The 23,126-nt window shown below is 39.5% G+C and overlaps 1 protein-coding gene across 1 annotated transcript in view; it reads right to left on the bottom strand.

Moving 5' to 3' along the window:
* Positions 1–905: 905 nt before the first annotated feature.
* The window catches only part of OPN3 (opsin 3), a 23,020-nt gene continuing 799 nt past the window's right edge, over positions 906–23,126 (bottom strand). Inside the window, exons 2-4 of the mRNA XM_010562605.1 lie at positions 5,545–5,864; positions 4,171–4,422; positions 906–1,169 (exon numbers count right to left, since the gene is read on the bottom strand). Coding sequence (XP_010560907.1) covers positions 906–1,169; positions 4,171–4,422; positions 5,545–5,864 — 836 coding nt within the window. The remainder of the gene's footprint in view (positions 1,170–4,170; positions 4,423–5,544; positions 5,865–23,126) is intronic.

Below are 23,126 nucleotides of genomic sequence, written 5' to 3'. Positions count from 1 at the left end.
CTGCTTGGCTGCCCTTGGGGTGCAAAAGCTTTTCCTTATATCCCATCCAAATCTCTCGTTTCAGATCATGCTTGTTGTCTGTGATACCTCCATTATGAATCACCCTGAAGAACCTGGCTCCATCTTGTTGAAAACCTCCCCATCTCTACTGGAAGGCTGCTATTAGGTTCCCCTGAAGATGCTTCAGCTCCAAGCTGGTCACGCGCAGCTCCCCCAGCCTCTCCTCACAGGCCAAGTACTACCACCCCTGACAATCTTGGGGGGCTCCACTGAACTCACCCCAGTTTACAGATGCCTTCCTTGTACTGGGGTCCCAAAAACGGGATGCAGTATCTAGATGTGGTCTAATGAGGGATGAGTCGAGGGCATAATCACTTCAGACTACTGGCTCTGATCCTGTCAGTAGAGCCTGGGATGCTGGTGCCCTTCCTTGCTGCCAGGGCACACTGCAGGCTCATTCCCTGCTCACTGAACAACAGGGCTGCACATCCTTTTCCACAGAGCTGCATCCCAGGCAGCCAGGGCCCAGCCTGCCGTGCTGCAGCATTGTTTTCCTCCCCAAGAGCAGGACTTTGCACTTGCCCTTGCTGAACTTTGTAACATTTCTGTCAGTGCATTCCTCCAGCCTGACCAAGTTCTCCTAAACAGCAATCCTACAACATGCTTTAAGAAAATTCAGAGTAAAGACATCCACTAGCAATTTTGGCACAGATGCAGAGATTTCAGTACTGTGACCAAAACTGAACTGCCTGCAGAGCTTCAGATGCAGAATCCCTTCAGTATTTCACAGCTTAAGAATGTGGTTTCCTTTGGCAGCCCACGTACAGTGCCACTGAAACCGGTCTCCAACCTAAACCATCTACTGGCTGAGGTCCATCATGTTCTCACATCTCTCTAGCTCATCCCTATATTGGCTTTACTTGGATGACATTTACTTTTGTCCCATTGTGTTTACTGTTCTCATCTTTTTGCTGAGTGTCATCACTGGTGATAATAAAAATGATAGAGGAAGAGCTGAAAGTCACTTTCTTCTTTGGCCTGTCCCCTGCTTTCTGAGACACAACTATTGGTCGTATTGGTTTGTCATTCCCTGTTGCTGGTGTCTCTTTCACGGTCCTCTGGAATTTCATCAGGCGAAAGCACAGGAGTTGCAAAAGGCATCGTCGAAACTGCAAGAGAGAATAAATAGAATGAAGTTAAAATTTCTTAAGCGTTCACTATCATGTACGATCCAGTGAAGACAGCAGTATAGTAAATGACCAAAAATAACAGATTTCTGCATATCTCAACCTTGTTCCAGGTTAGTTTCAGTGCTGCAACAAACATGGTGGCTTTTTAGTGGGGACTTTTTTTCTCTACACCAAAGAGCTGACTAGGATCACCTAGCCAGTAGAGGTCACTGAAATGCAATTTAATATTTTGCCAGCAGGAAGATTTGCAGTCAACAATCTGCAAAGAACAAGAGGACTAGGCTCCAAAGTGTGCTATAGGTATTGTTCCCGTATTTGAAAATCACATTTGATCTAGCAGAGGAAGAATATCCTCAGGAACACTTCACAGGAGAATGGAGAGGGAAGGAACAAGGGGAGGAATGGGATACAGAGTGATATTTTCTTCTTTTTAAGTAACTCCGGGGTCTGGAATTTTAACAAAAGCATTGAAGGTGACAGATGTAAAATGAAATCTCAATAGTTGGTAATACAGAACTAAAATATTCCCATTGAATATGGAAGGAACAGAAGTCTATCAGCTAACTAGAAGCCACTTATGATACAGGAAGTCTGTTCTGCCTTGTGACTAAATAATGCAAGGTATTCAGTGAAAGCTCACATCAGTATATAGAATGATAATTCCAGTAGTAGCACTGTTTTAAATGCTCCAATTATGGTCTCCCCCTCACAAAGTAAAGCATTCAGGTATGGGGGTTAAAGGACACAGTCATTCAGTAGTTCCATGTATGCACACAGCTGAAGCTCAAATATGATCCTTTGGGGAAATTATCTGGTTTTACAAAAAATAAGTGGGCAGCTTCCTCTTCTTTTAATAACCCACAACAAGTCATGCCTGGAATGTATGAAGAGGACTTAAAAACCAAAAAACCCCACAACAACAAACAGGGTCAGGGGGAAACAACCCACCTTTTCTCTGAAAAAGGAGTAGAACATATTTCTCAACAGCTTTCCATTTAGCTGTGTTAAGGATTATTCTTTATTATCCCGCCTGGCAGGATAATAAAACTTTGTTTTTCCAGCTATTATGCAAGAAGCTCTCTGACATGCCAGTTTGGAACAAGGTTTTGTTATAGGAAATTAATCTGACACAGGGGAGGCAATAGGTCCTGTTGGGAAGGGGACCTAGAAAGTTACAAGATGATAGCGAAAGATAGTCTGGTGCAAGAGAATGATCGGGCCTTCAAGATTTCAGAGAATGTGGTACCTCTGAGTAGCACGGAAGTGAGAAATCACAAGCATGCCAGAACAGGACAGAGGAAGGATATTATAGAAGAACTGGATTTAGGACTCCTTCTGACAGCAAAATAATCTAGATGATATGCAAAAATATTATCATTTTTGTTTTAATCTGGAATTAGAGGTGAGTGAGAAATAATTCACAATGCATCTCCAATAAGCGTGTTCAGCTGATTTGTTCCTATCCCGGCTGTGACTTTGCTGGCATTGTGCCTGGTACCAGTTTGATTTGCTTCTGGGTTTCAGAACCTGAATACAAAATCTTTTTCAGATAAGCTACTCTGCCTGACATCTAGGTACAGTCAGCGCCACTGTATTAAAAACAAACAAACAAAAACACTCTGTTGAAAAATACTCTTTTTGAACATGATTGTTGTTAGGTCCCCATATCCAGGCCAGCTCTGGTATCGTGCAGCTGTGTAACCTTGGACCAGCCTGCTGTGAAACGAGCTGTGAGGGAAGAGCTGCAAGATGCCACGTTGGGGCCTCCTGTCTTCGTTCAGGAACAGCATTTAACTTCACCCTTGCCCTTGGTCCTGGCCTGAGCTGCAGTGCCTGCCTGATTGGACCCACTGACTTGTCTGCCTTGTCCCTACAGACTGCTGGCTGGCCCGGGCTGCTGCATGGCAATTGCAAACCAGTGTAGGAAATCACAGAAAATTCCATCTCTATAATGAGCTAAAAGGTAATGAAAACCCAGGGAAATCCTTCTGGCAATCATTCATGGGGTTTTTTTACTCTGTCGAGTGTTTCTGTTAAACTCCAGATATCTTTAACTGTACATAATCTTGGTTTCAGGAGTTTACAATAGGCATGTTACACTTCCAGCTAGTGTTCTGGGTTATAGTGAAGCTATTTTAATGTCTAAATAAATGCACCACACTGCTTAACTGCATTCAGTGGTTATCTTCACAGTACTGATGATTTACAGAAAAAATGTATAGTTTTCCAGTTTCCATGTATTTGGCATGCCACTGATAACTCCAAATACTTCCATTCTCTCTCCACTCTGTGAAGTGCTGAAATAAGCTAGTTACCACCACTAAATCAGCAGACTACTTTTCATAATGAAGATTACAAAAGCAGACAAAAATAAAAGCTTGTTTCACATAGATAAGTATGTCTTCTTAACAGTATATAATTTGTCTCCAAAGAACATTTCACTGTCATCCACATGAGATTCTGGCTCTGAATACAATGAAGCTCTGAGAAATGTTACTGGTCTAATGTTTGAAATACTACACTGAGTTGTTCAATCCTTGTGTTGCCATAACAGAAGAGTCAGAGGTAAGTTTTTTCTTCCTAAAATACAGACATCGGATATTCTGAATTTTCTCTGATGGAGTTCTGTTGTGGTAAGGGAGTGATTCAGGGGAGGCTTTCTAGTTGTAACCCATTTCATGGATAAACTGTCAAAAGCAGACACTTAAGTTTTGACACTCCTTCCCCTCCCTTTCATGTGAGTGCTCGTGTGTAAATTCAGACATTTAAAAATCCAATTTTTGATAAGGTAGCACTTTAAGCGCCATCAGGGATTTTAATTCTACTAGATCTTTACCATTTATCCTAGCTGTTCAAATTAAAAAAAAAAAAAAAAAAAGAAAAATCTAAGCTTTACAGATTAAAGTAAATCAGATCTAAACTCCACAACTGTGGTATTGGCTACTAATTATTCAAGTAAGAAAATCTGTAATTTACCTACCTTTCTACTCATGAAGATATAGATGACTGGATTATAAGCAGTGCTTGACTTGGCAAAGAAAGATGGGATGATAGCTACAGTTGGAGTTACAAGGTTGCTATAGCCATATGTTACCAGGAGGGAGACCACTGCATAGGGCATCCAACAAATAAGGAATGTGGAAATCATCAAGAAACACATTTTAGCCACCTTCTTTTCATATTTTAGAAGTTTGATCACTTGCACAGTCTGGAAATCTTCCACACAGCGAAGCTATAAAAGAAGAAGATAAAATGTAAAGTAAAATAGCTCTGTATTTTACTTGAAACTGAATAGTTCTACGTTTATTTATAAATAACTAATTCACCAATTTAGTTTTAGGCACAGACACTATACACCTTATCTTGTGAGCCACAATTCTTCTGGAAGTTTACATCATGCTTCCCAGACTTTTATTGCGTATATTAAGTGTAAAAACATAACCTGAGGAAAAATAGAATAGCAAATCTACTGGAAAGCAACAAATCCAGTGATAGAACAAAAGATGCTGCGCTTTTAATTTCTTGAAAACTAACTTGCCCTCATCCACTGACATAAGCAAGTTCAGATAAAGGACCACTAAATGTAAACTGACTAATTAAACAATACTGTAGATTTGTGTCATCAGCAATCTTTAGAGAGAAGAAAATTTCATAAAAAGATTTCTCTGTACTGCTCCGCCACTTAGTTTATTACCCTAAAATCATGAAATCTCTATTTAAAGCAGAATACTAGGCAGCAGGTTCTCAGTGCTATCTGAGTGAGTCATAAAATGAGATAAAGATGTGACATGTACATGAGCATTCTCCATAGCAGTTATCAGTTGTGCCAATACTGTTGGCCACAAAGTTGAATGGGTCCGGACTAATTACCCACAGAATATGAAACATTAACACTTCCTGACACTAAAGATCTGGACTGAATTAAAATGGGTTGCCTTAACATGGAAAACTGTTTTAAGAGGGCCTAATCTCCACTTGGAGGAAGAGTTTTACAGGGTTATCATCTCAAGAGTGGCAAGGAGGAGAGAGAGTTCTTTAATCAGGAGAGCTGCAGAGTTCTCTTTTTTTTCCCCTTTTTCACAGGAGGATCTTATGTGGATTAGGGAACGTGAGCAGTTCCCTAACCTGCCTCCCAGTAAAACTATACAACAAATACCTTAGTAGCTCTAGGTTGGTTCTCCTCCAACCCTACATCCTTTCTAGTGGTGCCTGACATGGATAAACATTATACATTCAAAAGTTTGAATAGGAAGTAAGAGTGTAAATTTAGGCTCCGATCCAAGTTTAATATACAGCAGCAACGTTATTCACTGAAAATACTACATTGAGAGAAGTCTTACCTGAACTTACTTACCATTCTTACTGCATATAGAATATGGCCATAGCAATAGGCCATGATCCCAACAGGTGCTACTAGACAGCCAAGGAAAAAAAGGAGCACAAAGGAGGTATCATTGGGGTCTTTTGACTTCCAGTCCACTGAGCAACCTAATCCATGAATTTCCAGTGTGTATCTGTTCCAGCCCAAAAGAGGTGCTCCAGTCCAGGCTAATGAGTATAGCCAGATGTATGTGATAGCCCGCCAAGACCAAGAGAAGTCAATCACTTTTGCATGGACTACTCGAATGTAGCGTTCATAGGCAAGAACAGTGAGAGTCATAATTGAAACAATTCCTGTAAGAAAAATAAAGAAAATCAATTAAATCATTTCACAAACATTGCAAATTGGACTGAAGTGCTCTTGATAAATGTTTCCTTTGCTAGCAGGTTAACTCAAAATTAGCTAGCTCATATTATGAATCTAACACCAATAAGCTTTTTGTGTGACAACTCATTACTCACTAACTTAAACAGTATCACTAACTTCAGAACTACTCAGAGTATGGTGCTGGCATGTGACCCATGATGTATAATGGTCAAGTAGGACAAGAAAAAAAGAGACCAAGCTAATACTTCTTCCTAAATGTTACTTCATGAAGAAATCATGCTCCAAGTTTTGGGTTTTTTTTCCTGGCAATTTTTGTGGGGTTTTTTGTTGTTGTTGGGTTGTTTGGGGGTTTTGGGGGGGGTGGGGGGTGGTTTGTGTAGTTTTTTGTTGTTGTTATTTGGGGTTTTTTGTTGGTTTGGTTTGGGGTGGGGGGTTGGTTTGTTTTTTTTAAGAAAAAGGTGCCATATAAAAATGAGATAATCAGCAATAACAAAGTCTGTTAGAAACCTAGGGAATTCAAAGTTGAGACTGAAGTCAAAGAAAGCCTTCAACAACTGAAAGCATATATATGCACTTTAGCGTCAGCAAAATGACTAGGAAAATTCCAGCCTAGTTCAAGATTTCCTGGAAGTCTTTGCATTCCAAAGAACAACCAGGAAAACAAAGCGTTACATTGCTGAAGGAGAAGACACTGGGTTGTTTTGAGTGTCCTTTCCTATCTTGCTGCTATCATAAAAATATCACAGTCTTCGTTTCAATTATTTGTGCACTGTCTTCCTTTTCTGTCCACCTCAACCCCACTACACACTTATTATTGTGTTATGACAGAAATCACAGATTATTTTCAGTTCTCAGCATTACCCTATACAGACACTTTTATAATTTAATGAATTCAAGGCAATTCTGTCTTGATTAGGATATAAGGATTTCTGTTTCAATGATCTGTGAAATTTGATGATCAAAAACCAAATTGCCCATCAGGCACGCTTCAGTGTCCTGAATTCTGTTACGATTCAGTCATCAAGCTCATATACACAACCTCTTAAGCAACAAAAGGGTGTATTTCACAGCACTCTGTGGTTATACAAATATGTGTCTAAATTTGTGTACGTTTTATGTAATGTGAAGCACAAGTATTTTGTCATGCATACACACAGCATTTCATTTTTTCAAGTACATTCATATCTGTCATAACATGCATTTATATAGTTGTGAAGAGGTTAAACACGCAGATTTCACTGCCAAAGAGAGAAAAAACATTATATCCAACAGAAGCCTTCAAAGGATATCACAGATATCTGATCTCACTTTGAGAAAAGGATAAGCATTTAAGGAAGACAAATTAACAATAGCACACTCAAGCACCAGCAACATGGATTTTAGGAAGGCAACTAAGAATAACAAAATCTAGAGCAACACATAGCCTCTGTGTCAAGGCATTCAACAGCAAAACCAGCATATTATTAACTGAGTACCTCACAGTAGGATGCTTTAAGATCTTTAAGAAAGTTATTTTATCCTACAAGTATTAGAGGATCCCTTTTTACAGGTGATGAGTTTAGAAAGCTTTCTTGATCAACAAGAAGGATTTCCCACTCTAAAGGAAAATGTGCCACATTGTTGTCATGGCTTTCTTCAAAATGAAACAATGAATTTTTTAAAATTGTTTTTAGCATGTACGTTTTTTGCCAGCGTTATCTTTAAACCTTCATCACAAAGAGATGTAGATATTGCTGGGCATGCAGAAGGCAAGGCATAGTACTTTCATAGTTAGTTTTACATAGATTTGTGGGTTTTTTTCCTTGTATAAGTCCTTGCTATAGAATTTTATTTCATGGTTTGAAAGAGAAATTGGACTAGCAAACATGGACTAGGGGGTTTCCAAAAGACTTAAGGTTTGATTGGTTGATGGTTGTTTTTTGGTTTTTGGGGTTTTTTTAAATGAAGTTAATAGGAAGTCCTTCATGCCCTTTTTCAGGACCTAACATGCTGAGAATACATTGAACAATGTGGACTAAGCAAGACCTTTGCAGGAATTAGAAAATAATTGCAGAATTATACAGGTACTATTCTACACTTACACTAGTGCAGGTAAATGCTTTATACAATCAAATGCAGTCTACTTCCTGAACAGAAGGTAAGGCAAGAAGTTCACCTCCCACTTCTCTGTGCCCAAAGATTAGGAATTACAAAATTTTACCCACGGGTTATTAAAATCATCAGACATGCTTATGGAGGATAATTCACTTCACTCAACTGTAGGCTCAGTTTGCTTACATAGTGCACTGAGGCTTTGCAATCAGTAGAGAGAAAGAACAGCTCTTCAGGGTGGTGAGTCAGAATTCCTAAGTTAACCTCCTGCTCTTTACAACTTTCCTTCTCCCTACAATGGTATTCAATGGCTAATGTCCCTGTGCACTCTTAATATTTCCCTATCGATTTTTATATTGAGTACTGAATTCTGGCCATGACAAAGTAATCAAAAGCACATACACTTGGTTGAAAGTATAGTTGTTCAGAAGCAATAATTTACTGACTCCTTGACATTCTCATGGAAGTCACTGGAAGCTCAATATCTCTAAAAATTGGTACTTACACATAGATCTTTGAACAGTTTTAGATCAAGCCCCCTTCAGTCTGAAACCAGTGCTCTTTAAAGGGATACTTGAGTTTTCTACCTGAACCATAAAAGGGACCTTGACCTTGGTCAGCCCATTGGGCAGTATGTACTGAAATGCAAACCCCTGTTCTCTTGGTATTCAAGAAGTGTCTGGTAGCATGCAGGCATGAGGCAAGAAATGCAGGTCACAGCATATTACAGTAAATTCCAATTTGATGCAGGAGCTCTACTGTAACAAGGTCAGAGCTGTAAGAGTAGAGGTTGAAGTAGTTAACCATAAAAATAGAAACTGGAAACAAAATGCCTTTGCAGGATAAGACAAAATATAAGAAATTTTGTCAAAAAAAGCGCCTCTTATCTGCTGTGAAGCAATGGCTGCCTGTTTATTTGTGGTAGATGGCATGCAGAAATACCTGTAAGAACAGGAATACCGAGATCTGTCCTAAGGAGATGAGTTTTAAAATGTGTATTAGAAAGATGAAGTCCATAACTAGGGGAAAAAAAATGCATTAATTCTGGTAGAGGGTGCTGTAGATAATGCTGTTTAAGAATCACTTTGGTTTTGTCATTTTTGTTACTTCTACAGTGGACTACATGACAGAGGAATTCATAAGAAAACAAAATTTCAGTGTGTTCAATGGGTAGAAGCTATCTTGAGAGCGTGCATCACACCTAAACAAACATGGTTTTAAATGGGCAGATAAGTACCTTTTAACTCTCAGGTGAGGGATTACCAATAAACTACTTTTACTGAATGAGTGGAATTGAACTACAGGCAGCATTTCTCAGCATTCAGACATTGCTGAGTGGAACAGAAATAGCTAGAGGAACAACTTCTGAGTAGCATCACCAGCATTTCAGAAACTAATTAGTGTCACAGGAATCTCTAAGATTGCACTGCTTTTTTTTGTCCTCCCCTCCTTTAACGTTACAAAAAAAGTATGAAAAAAAGGTGTATGAAATACTACTATACTCCCACAGAATGCAAATAACTTTGTTAAAGTTGCAAATTTGATTGTCTATCTTTTTAATATAGAAATTCTAAAGTAACTCTCATGACTTAAGTTAAACACCCATTACTCCATAAGAATCTAGTAGTTGGTCTTTTTTAGAACTGTTTCCATATACTTGACATTAATCCCAGGCCTTGGGAACAAAAATCCAGGTTGATGCACACACAGACCCACTGTCTGTGAAGAAAGAGGTGGTATGTGAACTATTACAAGAGCTTGACCCCTATGAATCAATATGCTCTAACGTTATCCACCCAAGGGTGTAATGAGAGGTGGCTAACATCGTTGCAAGGCCACTCTCTATAATCGTTGAAGAGTTGTGGAGATTGGGGGATGTCCGAGAAGACTGGAAGAAGGCTAATGTCACCCCCATCTACAAGAAGGGCTTAAAGGATGGGAAATTATAGGCCCATCAGTCTTACTTCAGTCCCTGAGAATGTTGTGGAACGAATCCTCCTGGGGGCTATCACAAGTCAAATGAAGCACATAATTGGGAAAAGGCAGCACAGATGCACCAAGGGCAAATTGTGCCTGACAACCCTGATTGCCTTCTACAACAAAGTAACCTGCTCAGTTGATGTGGGGCAAGCAGTGGACATTGTCTACCTGGATTTCTCCCACAACTTTTGATATGGTTTCCCACAGCCTCCTCCTTGAGAAACTAATGCTTTACAGTCTAGGCAAGTAGTCTGTGTGGTGGGTGGGGAACTGGCTGATGGGACACACCCAGAGGGTGGTGGTAAATGGCTCCTTTTCAAACTGGCAACCTGTCACAAGTGGGGTCCTCCAGGGATTGATAGTGGGCCCAACACTGTTTAATATCTTCTTAAGTGATCTGGATGATGGGATCAAGTGTACCCTGATGAAGTTTGCCAATGATACCAAACCAAGTGGGGGAGTGGACACTTCAGAAAGGAGAGCCGTCCTGCAGGAAGACCTGGATGGACTGGAAGAGTGGGCTAACAAGAACCTTATGAAGTTCAACAAGGACAAGTGTCAGGTCTTACACCTGGGAAAACATAATCCAGGAGTGCAGCACAGGCTTGAATCTACCCAGCTGGGGAGCAGCTCTGTGGAAAAGGACCTGGGGGTCCTGGTGGACAACAAGCTAAATATGAGCAAACTGTGCTGCTGTGGCAAAGCAAGCCAAGAGGATGCTGGGTTGCATCAATAAGGGCATCACCAGCAGAGATAAAGAAGTCATTATACCACTCTACTCAGCTCTTGTCAGGCCACACCTGGAACACTGTGTTCAGTTTCGGTCCCTGCTATGCAAAAAAAAGATGTGGACAGGCTGGAGAGGGTCCAGAGAGAAGGGCCACAAAGATGATCAAAGGACTCGTAAGCCTGGCATATGAGGAAAGGCTGAGAGAACTGGGTTTGTTCAGCCTTGAGAAAAGAAGGCTTAGGGGAGACCATATCACCACATTCCAGTATTTAAAGGGTGGCTACAAAGAAGATGTAGACTCCCTTTTTACAAGGAATCACATGGAAAAGACAAGGGGTAATGGGTACAAGTTACTCCTGGGGAGATTCCAATTGGACACAAGCAGAGAGTTTTTCACAATGAGCACAATCAGCCATCGGAATAATCTCACCAGGGAAGTGGCGGATTCCCCAACATTGGACACTTAAGATTCAGCTAGACAGGGTGCTGGGCCATCTTGTCTAGACTGTGGTTTTGCCAAGAAAAGTTGGACCAGATGATACCTGAGGTCCCTTCCAATCTGGTAGTCTATGATTCTATGAATATCTTCATTAGTATATTGTATGATTTGATGCCTTTTTTCAAAAAGAAATAAAGCTTGCAAAAATCTGTACAAGATAAAACTTATCTTGATTTTACTGTATAAAGTCTGTGCAATTTGAAGGTTAAGCCTGTGATTTCAAGGTTTCAAATGTTATTACCACAAGTTGTTTAAGCCCTCAAAATACAAGCAGCTGCACAACTCTCAGTTATACTACAGACTGGGGAGCTCTTGCTTTTGATAGAAATAATGACTGTAATTCTTGGCAACATTTTTCCAGCTTGTAAAAGTTTCAACTATTTCTTTTTATACTTTAGAATTAGGAATAAAAAAATTCTCAACTGGTAGAATCTTTAAAACTCTCAAAATTACTTAGGAGTTTATGTTCCACTAAACGTCAGTGGAACCCAAGGTCCAGTTTTGCACTGGGGGGTGGTGGAGGTCCTCGGTTTTTAATAGGACTTCAGTACAGGCAAGGGCAAGACTAGAATAGAAAACAATTTTAATTTCCCCCACCCCCATTATGCATCTTTTCCATTCTGCATCAATATGCAACCAAAGCACATTTGATACTTCTAACAAAAACTTTGAGAAAGAAGCAGCACAGATCAGCTCGTGTAACTAGAATAGCCTCATGGATACACTGTTAAAGTATGAACTGACTTTCATATCTGCAAGTGATCTGCAGCAGTGACTGGAAACCTTATATGTTATTTGAGTCTCCCAACTATTGGGAATTTCAGCTGTTCTGTGTGCACACTTCGTGGCAACAAATTCCATTACGAAGCTGCAAAGCCATAAAAGCAGAAAATGCCCAAGGGTCTCGTACAACTCTAAGTAGCGAGAGCTGGAATATGCCTGCCACCTCCACAGATAATGATATGAACTAGTAACACTCACAGTAGCAAAAATCTTGAAAAAGTCTGTTCAAACTCAACATGCCACAGTCAGTGTGTAACATGCATTTTGACAGTCTGCAGGGTTTTTTTCTGTATGCTAATAGCACTGTCAAGTTCCAACCAGGTTTCTACACAAGACAAAAAAAATTAATGAGTTATTTACATCTTATTTGGGTAGTTACCTGTACCTCTGCTGCACTGATCCCAAGGATAGAAAATTTATTCTCAAATGAAGAAATTATAATTAAATGAGAAGTGCAGAAGGGAGAATTTATACATTTTGGTAGGTGAAATTAATTCAATTACAGATTAGCTCCGATGTCAAGGGATGGTTTCAAGCAGCATTTGTGACATATTGAACATCCTAGAGAGTACTGCTAGAATTTTACAGCTCTTTGTTATGATTAACAAATGGAAGAGTTGCATTTCCTTTTGAGATTATTTTAAGTTAGTTGCTTTTTTCTCCGTGGTAATGTAGGATTCTGTTAAATCTGCTCTATTAACCTATTAATGCCAAGAACAAGATAGCCAACAAATATGACAAATAAAGATGCAGCTACAGAATAATTGTTCAACCTACATATAAAGTCATAGCTTTCATGAAGTAAACCAGAGCTTTTCACAAGACCTATCTAGATGCACAGTTCAAAGGGTTCAGTAAGAAGTCATTCATTTTGAAGTCACTCACAAATGGATTTAAGTGCTCATTTCTTAAAGGGCCTGCTTCTAATAAATTCCTGCCCCAGCAGACTTATTTGCAGAGGTCTAGAAGTCAAATCTTTAATCAGACTTTCCATCTTTAAAGAAAATAGTTTCTGAATCAATAACTATCAAATAAGCTTGCAATGTACATGCTTATCAGTTTGCCCTTGAAGCTAAAGCTGTTATATCAAAATAATTTCCATAAAAGCTAATCCTCTAGATTGATGTGTTTTGTTCTGCAAGATAACTAGCAGAAGTGTAAAAGTGGTTTCAGATACACAGTTAAAACTTGAAACAAATAGATGAAAATTCACCTTTGTGTCATAGCTGCATTAGATATAGTGCATATTAGCTTGTTGCCCAGATTTTTCCCAGCAAATGTCAATGAAGCTATAGAGAAGGCTGAGTGAAGTTCATTATGGTCCACTGCAAAGAGTTCACGAGTGAATCCTGGAGTCTTCAAGCAAAAGCCATATTAAACATTAATGGAGCCTCTGTACATAAGGCCTTCATTCATTAATCACTTTGAATTTTAACCCAAAGCTTTCAGAATTATTTCATTCTAAAGATCTCCCTTTTCTATACTAGGCTCCACTTCAATATCTTTCAATCATCTTTCCACTGTTAGTGATTTCTTTTTTTAAAACATTGTTTCATCATAAAGTTTATCTTGCATCTGAACAGGTCACTCTTTATGGCCAGCTCACAGTTCTGTATCTTTGCCCAATATTAACACTAAATGCTTATGTCAGGAAGGATGGAGGTAATGGTTAGATAATCACAATTAAGGGGCTTAAATGCAGGATTGTGTACAAAGCAATACAAAAGCACTGGTCATTTACGGTTTGGCTGAACCTGTTAAGTCATCTCAATAAGACATACATCTGAAATACAATGCATGTGGTGGATCTGATGGGATATCTATGCTGGGCATTAAAGATTCTCTGCTTTTTCTGTGGTCATTAAGCCTTCTTGTCATAACCTATATTTAAAAACAATTAGGGGTAACATACAACTGTAGCCACCTTGATTTTCAAACACGATGCAAGCCTCTATAAAGACCATAATTTAGTTTGGATGATATTCATATTTAAATTAGAGGAAAAAGTGGTCTTACTTGCTATACCCTTCTTTTGTCTATTCACTGAACTTCTAGGCAAATTTGAGCAGTAGCAGTATGGTATTAATTTACCTACTTCCAGTCATAGTTGCATATTCAGATCAAAAATTACAAAAAAACTTGAAAGTTTGGTTCTACTGTAAAAAATAATAAATTCCCAATGCTGACCCAAGTTAGCTAATTCAGGTTAGAACAGAAGTAAAAACATTTTAATTTGCATTAGCAATTGGAATTCCACACTATAGATAAGTGTTGAAAACAACTTACAAAAATGAAAAATATAACCTTCCTGTTACAAATTTCATGGAGAAAAATACAGATTTATTCCCCCCCCCCGGTATGGCTTAATTCTTAACATTGATTTCTTCATGTTGACTGTAGCTGTGATGTTGAGCTTCAAAACAATCCCAGAGCTTTAACAATAAAGAACAGGTGTAAGTGTTCTCTAACTACTCATATGCTAAATAAAGCACAGAGGCTGGTAAGCATATACCTGGCAACACTGTGGTAACTATCCCTGGTATTTCATACTGTGAAATTAAATAATTTATGAGACTCCACATCCTGTGAGGTTGAGGCTCTCTGAGGCAGGGGAGGAAGGGGAAGGTGGTGGTTGTGTGTTGTCCTCAATGCTATCTCATAACAAATAGTTGCATGAGTCTGGTATTTAGCTTTATGCTGGCTAAGTCAGCAGACTTCAGGGTCTCTTTCATATGTGACACTCTAGTATGAATCATCTCTTTGCAAGGCTAGGTCCTGGATATTTCACATAAGCTGATGGAATATCCTTCAGGTATATAACATGTCTGGCCTGATGCCACAATTCCCCCACAGTGCTGAGCTGGCAGTTTCTGAGTGGAGCCATACCCTGTGCAGCAGTAGGAGCCAACTCCCAAAATTTTTAGCTGATAGAGCAGGAATAAGAAAAAGGAACCCTATACACAGTGTTACCTAGAGCAGACACACACACAAAAAAATCTCATATAAGTAGAATATTTGTCACCCTCTCAAAGATTCTCTTAAGTCTGTTTTCAGAGCCATCCCTGTCAATCTCCCCACTTGCACACATAAGCCTGTCTTGTCCTCTATATTCCTCCATCTTCAGTATCTCTTTTTAAATCCCGCTGCCTATAAACACATTATTTCATATCACACATTTTGGTGGGAAAGGATGGGAATACATGGCAGTAGCAAGTACAACTACTGGGTTTCTTCTTTGCATGCTCAGAAATCAAATTGAAAGGCAAATCTATGACCATAAAGAATCTCAAGTCACAACTACCATTAAAGAAGTGAGAATACAGTCCATTCATCCATGGATAACAAAACCTGAAGCATCTAATACATATGCCAGTTGAGATATCTGTCACTGCTCCTACATGCCATTTTCTGGTGCCAGTCCTTTCAATAAATTGGCCTATTAGCACCCCTGTGAAGCAACCATGAATCTTTTGTTTCAAGCCACTATAAATTAAAGAGGACCCCATCTTCCATTTACTCTCTCCCCTCCTCCCTGTTCCCCCGCAGTACATTGATTTTGGGTCAGTTTTGGTTGGCTGGTAAACGGCAGGTAACAATGCCCATTCTAACTACAGAATGTACGGTGTTACTTAAGTCGAATCTTAGCAGAGACTTGCCAAGAGCGCACAGATGCAAGGCTTCTTGTGCTGTCCCCACAGAAATGCAGTGCTTTGCATAATGCCATACACTTTGGTGGCAGTTCTCACCAGGAAGAACCTTGCCTTTTTTAGCCCACTACATACTCACATCATGCGTGTTCTTGTGCTGCTTCCAGCTACCTCATATATGATTTATGCATGTGGATGGCTCCATTTTCCATGTACGATTCAGTTTTTGTGGCCTAGAGCAGAGTAAAGCACTGAATTCTACACACCACACCACCCCCCCAAGCAGCTTTTCTGGAAATTATTTAGATTTCATTCCAAGCAAGTTGCATATTTTAATATGATTAAATATGTGCTGATTAAAAAAAAAAATCTGTTACAGAAAGCCATTATGGTTATTGTTTGGATATTAGCCCCTGAAACAAGAACCTGTACTTTTCTTCAAGCAAGGGAGAGGCAAATATGGGAATTCATTACTTTACTAAGAGTCAAAAATATGCATTTCAAAACAATTTTTAGTTTTTACCTGAAACAAATTTTGTTATGCTTAAAGCCTCTTGAGATACTCAGGATCTATGTATTTTGATTCAAGACTAAGGCCCAAGATTCTGAGGGGTGATTTACTCTACTAGCAAATCAGTCTTCCTACCTCTTTCTGAAAGACTTGACTGCTCAGTGTTTACTGATAATCCTTGTTTGATCTATAGATTTTTCATCTCAGAGGATACTCCTATCTGTAACTACTGATTATAAACATAAACACTCTTTGTGCTTAGGAACTACAGATGCTAGTTTGAGCTTGATTTAAGCCTGGGCAATTACCCTAGCATGAATGACATCATTCCTATTTAAGCTGCCTAGGTCAGATGTAGCAAAAGAAAAGTGTCTTCTTGTTTAAGCCATTAGCATGCAATTTCTATGTTGCAACTCTTCCTCCAGTAGCCAGCCATTCAGAGTCAGGGAGTAATGATAAACTATTTCTGGTTGTTTGGATTTTTTGAAAGAAAATTCTCAGTTTTGCCATTTTTTATTGTTTTCCTACTGAAATACTGCATTTGGTGTAGATTTGATTATGTCTAATATGTGATAATTATTTCTTCTGTACTCTGGGTTTTCCAGGAGTCATATTAGTCTGGATACATCATTAAATACTTCAAGCCACACAGTGTAGGTCATCAAGGAGAAGAGGGCGAAACACATCTGAGCAGCAGTGCATTGTCCCATTAGATGTGTGTATTCTGACTTTATAATCCTTAATTAGAACAAAAACACTGCAACGGCTTAAGAACAGAAGTGTTAGTTTCAACTAGTTCTAACAACAACAATTGCTTCTGCCCTCCCCATGCAACATGCAACTTACTTGCATGGTTCACCATATTGCTCCCCCCAAAACATGGTTTGTAATTTGGACAGAGGGGGGGTATCAGGTATGTATGTATTCCTGAAGAGTGAGCATCTCTACAGAGCAACTACAGCATAATGTAGCAAATGAGATTCAACCTTGAGACAGACCACAACTTCTGTCAAAGGACATATTTTCTATATCAATTAATCTTTGACCTACATCCAAGTGCTGACTTACTATTTTGCATACCTAATCAGAGGGGAAAGCCACTCTTCTGCAATCCCTCCTCACCCCCTTCACGTTTGAAAAACTAGACAGCAATTTAGTAAAAGCAATTTCTTGTCCATGGCAAGACAAGGTACTATTGCACTCTGTAGTTTTGTATTGCAAAATACATAAGCAGTCTATTTGAATTCAGCAATTAAGTGTTACAATACGTTTTAGGCAACAGCTATGTATCACTTCTAATTTTTCAACAAATTTTAGCATCCACAGTCAAATCTAAGTAGATGAAAATCATTTCTCCTAAACACAACAGACTTCAAGTATATTTTATATACACCTCTCCTATAAAGCTACAGTGGAATTAATCACCTATTCCACATTCAATCCTGCAAGTGATTAATTCACTTCAGAAAAACCTGCTAAAGCTGAAAGCACGCTGATTGAGTCTCCAGCTGTCTATAACCCAAGATCCTAAAACTGCCTGCTGAGTAACCACAGAAAATGCTTTTAGTGAGATTAAATCAGCACATATAACATACATTGGTAATGCAAGAGGGTGGCACAGAGCATCATTCTTTCAGTGTGCAGAGAAGAGCCTTAGATGAAGTAGCTAACAATTATATACAGATAAATGTTTTTGCTTTGTTTTAACATAGGCTGTAACCGAAGCCAGGTTTACAGGACAGTCTGGCAATTAATCCTTATTTCAGTATCATGTGTGTGTGAGAAGGGGGAGGGGGGGAAATCAGCTTGCCTTAAAATAAATAAATAAAATAACCTTAGCTGTACACTCTGCAGCATTTCACAGAAAAGTACAGTCTGTAAAACCATTTACAAATCTTCCCATCCTCCAGTTCACGTTACTGAAAGAGAGTATACACCTGGATTTCAACATTTACTTCGTAGCTCATCAAGATCTAGCTGCTGTATACCAATGGTGACTTGTCCAGAAGGGTCATAATACTTCCAATTAATTTGGAATTACAAGCTGCCAGTGTTTATTTACCCTTATGAGAACAACTTACCGTTAGGAAAGACAGAGGTCTCTAATCACACTTCAGTAACACTAGCCTTTCAATCACAATTAAGCTTTAATAATATAAAGCCTACCCAGAGCACACCTTTACTATGCAATCTTCTGTCAAGAGACTGCCTCAGATACATGATTTTGGTTCCTGTTCCTCAAGACAATTCATCAACCAGTTTTTCCACTCCTTTCTTCCCTTGCTCAACTAAACACATAGAAAGCATCAGAAGAACGCTACTCACAGATGGTTTAGTTCCCATTTCTTGTAGCTGAAGTGATTTATGCTTGAGGTACATATGTATGTTCCACATGATCAGACTAGCTTACTTCTGAACTCTCAGGGCCTACTGCTATGTACAGAAGGCATTAAAGCAGACATCCACTGCCTGTGGATGGGCAGGATACAAACTTCTCTTGTGCACATCAAGTTCTGCAACCGTCACTATAATTTTAAAAAATCTTGTTTGTCTGTTTGTGAAAAGCCCTGAGCCTGTATTCCACAATTAAACAAATTCTTGCTTCAGGTAAGAGGGTATCCATGTCTGTTAACAAAGACATTTGGGTATGTTTAGCTGCCAGGTGTCTTCTTTAGCAATTACACCCAAAAACCTATGCTTCAGTGACAGACAGCAAACCTCCCAGATACGAGTTGTATTACTTGATCAGATAAAGAGATTACACAGATCTCTACTACTTGCAGCTTGGTTGACTACAGACAGGGAAAGTGTTACAAGCTTTTACATAGAGAGGGTGGCAGACTCAGCAAGACCAGGATAGAGTTGATTGCACACCTCCGTGGAAAGGTGACCCTCATAGTTTAAAAACATCACTTAATTGAAGTAGCTACCATATTCCATCAGGATACATCACCTGTTAAAACATAAATACTAGAACTGAATATAACTAAGTTACATAGGGATTACTAAGTCAGACAACCATGTCATCAAAGCTTAGACTAAGACTTGTCAGTTAGTCATCTGATCTATGTCGTTTTCACCACACTAGTATATGGAGTGCTAAGAATGACTTCGTAACAGCAAAGAGAAGCTCTTTTCATGGCCTCTGTTGTGAAGACGTATGTACCTAAACTGTATCTTGACTTCAGAATCTAATGAATAAAAGAAAACTGGGATTGTTACTTGTGTGACAAGGACAGATTTTCGGTAGTCAAAATGACCAGTTTTGCACTACAGCAAGCAGATCTCTGCACATTCTAAAGGCTCAGTGAAAAGCTTTCAAGTCCCAGAAAAAATAGCCAGCAGTAGCATGAACAGCAAGTTCTGAGCTGTCAGAGCTGCAACACAAGAAGCAGATATTACTACATAGACTTGCCCAGCGATAAAGTTACAATAATGCAGAAGTAGACTATTGCAAGGAACACAAAAAATAGCCATTCATTCCTAGACAATCTGTAGTTCTGTCGCCACCTTCAACTAAAAAGTTCCAGAACATGAACATTTGCTTACAGTGTCAAAGTTCTGGATCTCACATGCCTCCAAACTGCTAGACTGGCTGATAAAATGAGAAGCACTTTTACCATGGAAATTTTCAGATTCTCCCATCCAAAATTCCTAGAAGTGTAGAGAGGGCCCTCCTTCTTGTTGGGGGCAGGCAGGGTGGGGGAAGCTGTCGTCATTACATAACAAAGACTTCAGAAAATGTAGATGCTACCAGTTTATTTTAAGCACACATTCCACCTATGTATTTAATCATATTGACAGTCTCAAGTAGAACACAGAAATACCTTGATCTTGGCTTTCAAAACAGTATCAGCAAAAACATTGTAACAACACATGTGACCATTTAAAATAAAGCTGCATGATCACAGTTTTCACAGCGAGTCCTGATTAAATAAACTACAGTAATTGGAAAGAATCTGATTTTTAAAACTTGCTGAGAATTAACTCTGAATTTAAAGTGAAAACCATATTTTTTTTCAAAAAGCAGCTTTAATCCTGTGTCCCAAACTTGTTTACTGTCAGGGGAACCTCTCATTTATAGGTCAACAGATGTAGAAGACAGCTTACACCAAGTATTGGGGCTTAGGGGCTGTTCTTCCAAGAAAAAGAGTTACATAAGGATTCTCTTCTTTGAACTTAAGATTGAACAGCCTTTGGACCTGAAGGGCTGGTACAAAAAGCTTACATAACAATGTCCAAGTTCATACTCAAGAATGTAATTGCATAGCTGTAAATAAACAGGTTTTGGTCATCTAATGTAAAATGAGCTGGACTGGGTCCAATCCCAGCACATACCCACTGCAGTAAAGTAACCTCACAGTATTTGTTATTATTTAATAGACTCCATATCCATGGTATCAGAACTACCACCATTTTATTCTAGAATAGTCTTTATTAGGTCACTCTGGTTTACTGAGCAATTGAAAACTGCAAAGCTGAAACTACTCTGCTTAGTTAATGAGAACTTCATTTTTAAAAGCTGCCAATTTTCTATGTCTTCTGATCAATGAATGTACTTTTTATTCCCAAAAGTTCCTGGGGGGAGAGAGTGGGGGAGTATCACGCTTTAAGCAGTGCTTGTACGCATATTACCTAGCAGACTTCCATTACATTACCTTCCCCACCACCCCAAGATAACAGCTGACTTGGGCTTCTATATATAAAGACAAGTGTATTTAGAAATATAATATCTGGGTACTCTGAATGAAATCTTCAATCAGTATCTTCACCACCACCACCAGGAAAAAAAACAAAACCAAAACCCTTTCAAATTGCTGCTCTCTTCATAGACATATTACAAAATGAAAATAGAAGCTGTGGTGGCAATAGTCCAGATGGCAAACACAGTGTGATGCTACCTGCAGGGCATCATTTTTTCCCCCTCCCCTCAGTATTGACATGCCCCTGATACCATACTCAGTGAGGTGGGGAACCACTTATCTTGACAAACAGAAAAAACCCAATCTTTCTATTTCCAGCTGAGAATATGAAAACAATACAAAATATACAAAAATGTACAAGAGGAAAGCTTAAGATTAGACATAATTTTATTAGGTTAGCATCAAATTATAATAGCCAAGTTAAATATCTTTTATTACTTTACATGGCAGCTGAACAAAGTAAATTCAGGCATCAGATATTCCTGAACATTAAGTTGTGCATTTACTCTCCACTTCCATATGACAAACTACATACAAACACACACTTTTCCAATACATCATAAAAAAAATTCTTCCTACTGAAACACACTATGGAAGAGGAAAATAATGTGACCAAGCACAGGAAGATGTAATTTTGCAAACCGGTGGTGCTAGCTTGACTACTCTGTAGATAAGGCCCATGAATTTGCCTACATTTCTTTGGGAACAAATTTATTAAATAAAGGGATACAGGAAAGCATCAACACTGAATAGGTTTATAGTGCCAAATTAATACTCCAAAATAAACAGAAATTAAAAAAATCACATGTGATCAAGCAATTTACTTACCAATTTGTACCTCATTGTTTCTACTTGTTCTATCTTTGGAAGATGGTAAGAGATTATTACAGTCTGTTTTTTAACATTACCCCTACTGTGCATTTTGATTTTTGACCCTACGCCTTCGTCAAAAATAGTAAGTATAATATAAGGGATAAAGATAGGAACAGAACTATACTTCACTTCTCCTATGTAAGCTTAACATTCAGCTGCCTGGCAGAATCCGGTTGGCAGATGCTGGAGTTTCTCAAGTATTTGAGCTAGCTGTGTGATATAGACAGCCTTATGTTAGCTAGGTTCTCCAGCACTTTTTCTAATAACACTAACAAACAAATGTCTGACAGCTGTGCACCACAGAAATCATCCAATACCAAACTTTGCACAAATGACTAGCTACATCCTGCATCCACCACAGCTTCCAAGACATAAGATTTTTGCTGCGCTATGCAGCAGCAGTCAAATCAATCATGAGCAACCATGCACCTTCATCCCAGCAGCCCAGCAAAGGTGGACTACAGGGCCACGTGAAACTAAGATTATGCAGGAAAGCTACAAAGCTTGCTAAAGACTTCAATTTGCCTTATTAGAGCCAATTTTCAGTGCATACATGTTGCATGGGTGCACTGTGATCCACTCTAATTTATACACCTCTTCCAGAACAAAGGATCTGACAGAAGCTTTAGATTTGTCACTGATCAGCCAAGCACTTACTTTCACTGTTAGAAACACAATCCTGATCTTTTGCAGCATCCTTTATCAGTAAGGACAGAGCCATATTAACAGACTGCACGTACATAGCTGGACTGCAACCTATTCTTCTGCAGGCTTCTGTAAAGGGTACGTACGAATGTCAGGAAAGAAAACGGTAAACAGCTTACAGTTTTTGAAAATGGAAGCAGGAGAAGTACTCCTCCTGCAGTGCTAAAAATCCCATCTCACAGGAACGGGTGGTTTTCCAAACACCAACTGTAAGACTGTTATGACTGAAAGATAGTACTTGAATTTCAGATACGGATAAAGAAATTCAAGGCGTTGCCACACGCTGGGCAGCTTCACAGACAGACGCGTCCGGACCCCGGGGCGGCTGCAGCCCTGGGGGTCAGGGGAGCACTGCCCCAGGACACGGCCGGGTTCCCGCCGCTGCCACCGAGGCGGGACACCGCCGACCCTACAGAGGCGTACGTGCTCCTTACCCACAGATCGCAGCGCTTCCTCACTTAAAATACAATCCTTTACGCCCACGAAGCCTGCACAACGCTCGGTCAACTCCGAGACCCCTTTCCACAACGCTGCCGTCTTTTCCCCCTTGTTTCCCGCCACAGCGGCGGGAGGCCGAGAAACTGATTCCCGACGAATTTACTGTTTGCTCCGGACCATTCTCCTCAGCGCTGCCGGCTTTCTTACCAACACTCTGCCGTGCGGCGCCGCCGGGACGGGGACCCCCAACCCCGGCCCCCCGCGAGCC

Source organism: Haliaeetus leucocephalus, unplaced genomic scaffold, assembly GCF_000737465.1.
Source record: "Haliaeetus leucocephalus isolate CR32 unplaced genomic scaffold, Haliaeetus_leucocephalus-4.0 Scaffold162, whole genome shotgun sequence".
Taxonomy (NCBI): Eukaryota; Metazoa; Chordata; class Aves; order Accipitriformes; family Accipitridae; genus Haliaeetus; species Haliaeetus leucocephalus.
This window is presented reverse-complemented; position numbering and strand designations above follow the sequence as displayed.